Genomic DNA, 8,592 nt, shown 5'->3' on the forward strand with positions numbered 1-8,592 from the left:
CTCATTTATCTCCCTTCAACTTCCATGATTATTCATACTTCTAGATTTCAATTATCAAGATATAATATCTACTTTGTCCGATAAGTTCGGCTTGGATTAGGTTGAACAGGCAAATACCCGAATCCAGTCTAGTCCAACTTTTGAACACTCAAATATTTTTATAAGGTGGTCTTATTAGGAATGTATTCCTGACTGTTGTAGAAAACAAATATCATGTCATCTATATGATTCTTTTTCTTTTTCCCATTTTCCACTAGCCTAATTATAATTCAATATAGTCAACCATTCCCATTTTCCTTTACTTTCTCTAGAATATTCAAATCCCACAAAGCAACCTATGGGGTCCTTAGTCTACAATGCAAATTAAATTTATCAAAAGCTAGCATCCCATTTCTTATTTGTGTTTAGATTTCTTATGTATGAAACAAAAAGTGGATTCTCCACAAGCTTTAAGCATTGCCACAACTTGAGGCAACTTTAATAAAAGATTGGTACTGTTTTTGTGAAAGCTACTCAACACCTTTCTTTTCTTTTTGGTAAAGCAAACTTGTATATATCCCAAAGTTCTAATCACTGTTTTAGGATATGACTTAATGTATTAAAGTTTACAAATAAAATAATAAAGTTGCTTTCATGACTTGATTCTCTATCTGATCACCTCATGCATATCGATGGTTAGGTTTTTGATAGTCACATATGATTCACTAATTAGAAGCTTACACTATAGTAGGATTTAGGACAGCTAACCATCCACTGTTTCTAGTTTTGGGTTTCTTTACTACACTTGAGATAGTTGTTGGCTGCTTAAAAAGGTTTGCTTAAAAAGGTTAAGTTCTAGGACTGACATGCAATGAACTATCAATTGTAGGTTATAGGGAATTTCAATTATTATTGTAGGTTATAGGGAATTTCAATTATTCATTCCAGGGTAAACTACACTAATTATAAATTATTAGTAAATTTCGTTTTTAGTCATCAAACCATGAAAAGTTATAAAATGTCATCTAATTATTCAATTTGTCTTTTTTGGTCACTAGTTGGCTAAAGGTGATATCTTTTAAAATTAACATAATAGCAATTTTACTCTTAACATTCTACACAGTGTAAATTGGTCCTTTTTGCAGTTTTGCTTTTCTTTGCGACCCTTTCACTTATGATGTAAAAAAAATTATCAGCTAAATTTAATTGAAAATATACAAAAAAAAAAAAGTAACTTCCAAAAGTTCATGTTAATAATTTTGATTTTTCTCATTCTTTTGAAATTAATTCTCATTGTCATAAAGAAAAGCAAATCAACAAACAAAAAGAAAGATCAAATCACACCGTGTGTAAATGTTGAAGGTTAAATTTTTTAGAATCAAGACTAAATTAACATAATTTATAAATGTTGATGGTTAAAGTTATTATATCAATTTTAAAAGCTACAATTGTTAGCCGGTTGATGACTAAAAAAAATAAAATTGAATAGTTAACTGATTAATTTATAACTTTTTTTATTAGTTGGGTGACTACTTAGTTCAATTTACCCTTCATCCTATCATATAATTTATCAAGAGAAAAAATGATTTAGGGAACAAGAAAACATGGGAATTTTTTACAGGGGAATGGAAGGGGAGCTGTCTTCTTGTTGCTCTTGCGAAGAAGAAAAAACACATAGATATACTGAGATCCTTGTCTTATAACAACACTGCATTTGCATGGGATGTTTCATATATTTATTGATTCTTTGATATCTCTTCATAATGAAAAATTGTTGTGACTCAAAGTGTATTATTGTTATTGTTAGTCTGATATATTATTATTATTATTTGGTCTTGATGGTACCCACAAAGCTAGCTTGTTTCCTCATGGGGAAAGATTAAGGGGGTTAGAATAAGTGGAACTACAATCATTACTAGAATATACAGTTTATATTTTTTATGAAGGTGATATTATAAATCTATAATACACCTATAATAGGATTTAAAATTTAAATTTTATTTAAAGTTTTAAAAAATTATATATATATAAATAATATTATTCATCAGTGAGATTTAGATTCTTTTTATTAAAATTTTAAAATATAAATTTATTTATTAAAAATGTTTTTTTATTTTTATAAAAATTTTATTTAAAATTTAAACATTTCATTAAAATAATATCTTAACTAAAATCTTTTATGTTTATTTCATTTAGGAATAAAATTAATTTGATTAAAGTTTAAGTTATTACAGAGAACTAATTTTACTTAATACTTTATAACTGTTGTTGTTACATTACAACTTGACTGTTAGAATGAAGTGTTATTATAGAAAATGATTGTTATAGAGAGAGATGATTGTATTACAAATCCTCAACAAATATTAATATTAAGATTGTTTGAATTGAATTGGATCAACTGATTAGATCGATTGAATTAAGAACCGGTCGAGGAATTGGTGCAGAGAAATGCATTGAATCGGATGGCATAGGAATTGATATGGACTAGTAGAACAAAATGATTAAACTGAATTTTTAATGATTTATTTAATTAAACTTTATGGATTATCGAATTGATAAACTGGTGGCTTGACTAATTCGATTTTTAGTTCGATTCTATTATAGGCAGCAACGAAACTAGAGAGGTAGGTAAAGGTTTTAGCCCAAAAATGAAATATTACCTCTTTAGTCTTTTTAAAAATTAAAAAAATTTAATTTCATTCAATAATAAAATTATATTTTCACCTTTTTAAAATTTAGAATTTAATTATAAATTCTCCAATAACAAAAAAAATTATAATTTAATCTTTAAAAATTTCATAATTTAAATTCGATACTAAAATATTCTAATTTCGGCTTGACCATAGACTAAAACTTCTAGAAGCCTTCATTAATATACACGTGTTGTTTTGTGTCGTAAATTGCATGCGTAAAATCGTTTCAGTACCTGGTTGGTTCCTTTTTTAAATAATTATTTCTTAGTTAAAACGTGAAACGCATAAAAATAAAAAATTTAAGTAAAAAGAGAAAAATAATTAAAAAAAACAGTATAAAAATGTTGAATTGTTGATAAATGTTAGGTGAGGTTGGGAATATCAAAATTGATGTACGCTTACGTTCAATTTCAATTTGTTGACATTTCTAATTGCAAATTCATGGGTTTTTTTTATATTAGTAATACAAAAAAATAATTACGAAAATCAAATGAAAAATTAATTATTTATGAGAATAAATCATTTAAACAGTAAAAAATGGTATCGTTAATCTACCAAGTGGTATTACTTATAAAAAATAATATTTTAATAAAAATAAATTTAAAAAAATAAAAAAGTTAATTTGAAAAATGTGACGTCAAAAATGTTAAACGGCATCCCTTTTTCATCTTTTTAATATAAATTGTGCACTTTTCATCTAATAATTTCATATTTAGTTTTTATTGAAATCTGATAAAGGGAATTAAAAAATAGGAATGGGGGGAAGAGCGTGTGTGTAAGGCTGTGCGTTGTGACCCCACACGCAGCCCACTATCGCCGACCATTGCCTTTGTCTTTTTATAACGTGCCACCGCCCTTTGCCCCCAACCTCGCCTTACCTTTTTCCCATCACTTGCTTCCTTCCTAATCCTTTTTTTTTAAAGATAAATTATATCTAACGTGATTAAATTATTGATAAATTTATATTTTAGTCATTTAACTTTAAAATTAAAAACTCTCTTTTTCATTTTATTTTATAGTTTAATTTTTTTCATAAAATAACTTTAAACGTTGCGAATATTTAAATTAAAATTCAAATAATTTTCTTCTCCGATTTCTAATACTGATCATCAGATCAATTTAGATCTAAGTTATGTCTTCCCACTCACCGGCGGGTACTAATCTACCGTATAAGCATCTAATCGTTGCTTAGAATTTACTAACCGGACTTTGCTTAACAATTCAGTGATTTAAATAATATTATTTGAATAGTTTATTAAATTAAATAAAAACTTTTAAATAGTTCAGTGATCATTTTATAATTTTTTTAAAAGTAAGTGATCAAAACATAAACTTATTAATTGTTGAGTGTAATTTACATTTTGTTTTATAATCATCATATTTTCTTTGAATTACGTACATTTAGTTCATTGAAGGTATATGAATACATCTCATATGGTCATTGGCATAATATACAATATTCCAAATATTTTAGTAAAGCAAAAATTCTATTAAACTAAAACAAAGGGGTCGCAAAACTCAAACACCGGTTATCTTAATTTAGTGCAAGTCAGAATCTAGTTCTTATCTCAACCTTATTCAAATTTGGTGACACTGCCACCCCCACTACAATCCCACACCAAAGCTAATAATAATCTTTTATATAAATATAAAACTACTTTTCTGGTTTTCTTTCACAGCTCAATTTCCCCAGTTTCTAGGGGAACCAGAACCCACCCTTTGAACATGGTTCAAAGAAAGGTGACCAACAAGCTTGAAATTGGTATCCAAGCTGATCATCATATTGATGGCAAGAACAAAGGGACTGATTTGAAGAAAAAAATGAACAAGTGCAGATCAATCAAGTTATCAGATATGAAGGAGGGCCTAAGATCATCATCACCTTTGGTTTCAAGGAAAACTATTTCTCCGCCTGTTAAACCACCACCACCACCACCACCTCACAACAACAGCAGGTCTATCATCAAAGGAGCTAGCAGTGGATCACCAAACTACATGAAGTCCACCAGCAGTTCAGAGGCTAAAAAAGAGACCTCCGCCAGCAGTCAGGTGAGTTCTCGTAGGAAAAGTTCGGCTTCCGGTTTAACAAGAACGTCTAGTTTGAAGTTAACAAAAACTCCTAGTTTCAAACCTGTTAGAGCTTCCACCAAAAAGTGTTCCAAGGTTGCTTTGCGTTCAGATATGAATGTACAGAAAGCTACATGTTCTTCAACTTTAAAGGATTCGAAGTTTCCAGCTTATCTTATGCTTAATCCTGGTGGAACCGAGTATGAAGGAACTTCGATTGTGAAGGTTTGTTCATATGCTTATTGTTCACTCAATGGTCATCATCATGCTCCTTTGCCTCCATTGAAATGTTTCTTGAAAGCAAGAAGACGTTCAATGAAAGTACAAAGAAGCATGAAGGTGGAAGCTTTGAGCCCAAGAAAGGCTTATGGTGATGGAACAGAGGAATTGAACTCCTCCATGGACTTTTTTGTTGAAATATATGGCAAAAGCAAAGGTGAGGATAGTTCTGAATGTGGCAATGAAACAGCTCCAGAGCCTGAAACTGAGTCACGAGGTTCACTAAACGCTAAGATTGGTTTTGGTGAAAATGTTGAACATGGCAGTGAAGTTGTTTCTCAAGTAGATACCAGCGAGAACGAAGAGTTTCGAGGGATTTCGGCTAAAGAAGAATCCTCTCCATGGAGTTTTAATGATGGGGACAAGCAGGAAGGTGTTTCGAGCGCTGATATGGACGATACCATGTTTGAAGTTATTGATTTGGAGTGGGATGAATGGCCATTTTCTGCTTCACAGTCCGGCGATGAAGCCTGTTCTGCAATAGAATCCGATACGAGCATCGAGGATTCATCGGAAACCGTTAGGAATGACATGACAGAGGAGGGTGTGACCGACAATAATGAATGTACAAACGACATTGATACATGTAGCCAGGTATCTGAAACCTTATGTTATGACCAAGTTTTGGCTACTACCATGGATGAAGAACATGGGGAACCAACATCAGGCAAGGAGGAAATGTTGGAGAATGGAGTTCCTGCAACAATTAATGAGGTTTCTGAAGTAGATTCTACATTTGAAGTTCCAAGTAGAGAAATTCGAGACAAAACCGGGAACATAGATGTTGCCGGATTGTTGGTTGAAGCTAATGATGCTATAGATCAGACCCTAGAGGAACATGAAGATGCTGCAGATGGGGACACTAGGCACAAGCCAAGAAGCAAAGCTATTGTAAATGAAGAACTACCCGAAAAGCACACCACTAAATGGACGATTGGACATGGAAGACACGACGAAAACAACAACGAATTGAAGACATTCAACCCGAGAGAACCGAATTTCCTATCTGTTGTTCCAGAGACGGATAAAGAAAAAGTTGATCTAAGGCATCAAATGATGGAAGAAAGGAGAAATGCAGAGGAATGGATGTTAGATCATGCACTTCAACAGGCAGTAACCAAGCTTGGACCAGCTAAAAAAAAGAAAGTGGCATTACTTGTTGAAGCTTTTGAAACAGTCTTACCATTGCCTATAACTAAATGTGAAACTCATTTAAGGCATCATACTTCAACAGGATTTGCTCATAGCCATGGTAGAACCATTCAAGCTTGTAACTGATAGACTGTTCTATTACATGTTATTAGTTTGGTTTTTTAGTTTGTATTTGTGGGTGAGAATTATGTCTGCTGTTATGTACTCGTAATGGTGGCACTAAAGTTTATGTTTTAAATATTTAATGCATCAATGTTTTTTACATGTATGTTTGAGGTATAAGAATTTTAATTATTCTTAGAATAGTGATCATGCTAAACTAATAGTAGATACACATGGGATGCATGGATGCCAAAAATGTTTGCTTTTTCCACAACATTATTGTGTATATACATGTGTATGTATACAATGTTGTTCATTGTTTCCACTTACAATGACGGGTTGTTTGTCGTGTGTTGTATGTGAAAAGTAGGTAATTCTCCACGTATAAGTTTTCTCGTCTTAATTTAGTTTACACTCAATATTTTCTTAATATTTTTAAATAGATATATTTGTTTAACATTTAAAATTTGATTGTGATTTAAATGTATATATTTTTAATTCCACGTCTAAAATTGGGAAAAATTGTTAAGTTTTAGGAGTAGTGTGGACAATTTCTTTTTTAGGAATTAGGTTAAAGAAAATGTAACTTCCAGCACTCACAACACATGTGAACCAAATTGCTTGCATTACTAAAATAGCTGAAACTTTGATGCCTGTCTGTCTATTTATCCATCAAACAAGTGGACTAGTAAATGCAAACTCAAGCAATATTTTTTCTCCTCTCTAATGGGGATTTCAAGGACAAGAAGATCAGACTCTCTTATTGCTCTTAGCTTTCTCACTATTTCCTTTCTATGTTTAGAAAATGCCAATGGTTGTTGCAATGTATACAAAGGTAAGTGGGTGTATGACAGCTCCTATCCTCTCTACGATACATCAGCCTGTCCTTTCATCCACAAGGAGTTTAATTGCCTCAAGTATGGCCGCCCTGATCATCTTTACCTTAAATATAGATGGCAACCAAGCAAGTGTAATTTGCCAAGGTACATATCTCTCACCGCCCTCAAAGTTTGATCTGCATGGCTATTAGCTTAATGGAACAAATGACAGGTTTGATGGGACGCATTTGTTGAGGAGATTAAAGGGCAAGAAGATAATGTTTATTGGGGACTCCATAAGTATAAACCAATGGCAATCTCTGTTATGCATGCTTCACGCTGCAGTGCCTACTACATCTGGTATAATCACACAAGACTTGCATAATCACACTGTTTCCACTGTTACTTTCAAGGTAATCAATTTATTCTATACAGACATACACAAATACATGTATGTATAGGTAACTAACTATGGTCTATGTATATGGTGGACTAAAACTTTCAGCATTATAAGGTATCCGTGATGCTATTTCGTTCGTTGTACTTAGTAGACGTTGATAAGGAAACAATTGGCAGGGTTCTGAAATTGAATTCTGTAAGGAATGGAAAACTATGGAAAGAAATTGATGTTTTGATATTCAACACTTGGCATTGGTGGCACCGTAGAGGACTGAAGCAACAGTATGAGCTCTACAAAAATAAGTATAATCTGATTAACTGATGACTTTTAGTAAGAGCTAAAGATCTGTAATTGTTAACTGCAGATGGGATTATGTGCAATTTGATGGGAAGATTCGTAAGGACATTGATCGCACGGTTGCTTTTCGTACAGCTTTGAGAACATGGGCTAAATGGGTTGATTCAGATGTGGATACCAATAGGACTAAAGTTATATTTCAAGGAATTTCCCCTTCTCACTACAAGTGAGCTTTTTCCCTGTTGCGATCTCTTTGTTCTGTATCGGCCTTCCGAGTAACATGATTACTAGTCTCTTGTTTATGCATGTATCAGTGGCATAGATTGGAATGAGCCAGGAGTAAGGAATTGTTCAAGGCAGACGACACCATTCAAGGGATCGATTTATCCAACTGGTTTGCCTCTGGCAGAGTACGTAGTTAAAGAGGTCATAAGGAACATCAAGAAGCCTGTTCATTTGCTTGATATTACAATGCTCTCTCAATTACGAAAAGATGCACATCCTAGCACTTACAATGACTTCAACGGCATGGATTGCACCCACTGGTGCGTGGCCGGCCTCCCCGATACATGGAATCTACTTCTGTATGCAGCCCTCATCAAATAGCAGAGAAATTTGGTTCAGGCACTAGCCACCCAACATATATGTGGTCTCCTTAAATTATTTATTTTGCTTACTCAAAAAAGATCATAAGATTATATATTGAAAATATAATAAATTTGTTTTACTTCTGTTTGCAGTTCTCAATTATGCATGTGATGTAATTCAATTATTTATGGCATTGGTTTGTTTTCTTCTTGCTTTA

At 32.5% G+C, this 8,592-nt stretch overlaps 2 protein-coding genes across 2 annotated transcripts; both read left to right on the forward strand.

Annotated features, from left to right (window-relative positions):
- The first annotated feature begins 4,126 nt into the window (after positions 1–4,126).
- LOC107931790 (calmodulin binding protein PICBP) lies at positions 4,127–6,432 on the forward strand. Its single transcript, XM_016863721.2, has one exon. The coding sequence runs from the start codon at positions 4,398–4,400 to the stop codon at positions 6,294–6,296; it is 1,899 nt and encodes a 632-aa protein (XP_016719210.1). The 5' UTR covers positions 4,127–4,397; the 3' UTR covers positions 6,297–6,432.
- Positions 6,433–6,957: 525 nt separating this feature from the next.
- LOC107931796 (protein trichome birefringence-like 39) lies at positions 6,958–8,592 on the forward strand. The gene is made up of 5 exons (XM_016863730.2): positions 6,958–7,255; positions 7,323–7,503; positions 7,596–7,771; positions 7,855–8,013; positions 8,102–8,592. Exons 1-5 carry the CDS (start codon positions 6,999–7,001, stop codon positions 8,391–8,393), a joined length of 1,065 nt encoding a protein of 354 aa, XP_016719219.1. The 5' UTR covers positions 6,958–6,998; the 3' UTR covers positions 8,394–8,592.

Source organism: Gossypium hirsutum, chromosome D10 (assembly GCF_007990345.1).
Source record: "Gossypium hirsutum isolate 1008001.06 chromosome D10, Gossypium_hirsutum_v2.1, whole genome shotgun sequence".
NCBI lineage: Eukaryota > Viridiplantae > Streptophyta > Magnoliopsida > Malvales > Malvaceae > Gossypium > Gossypium hirsutum.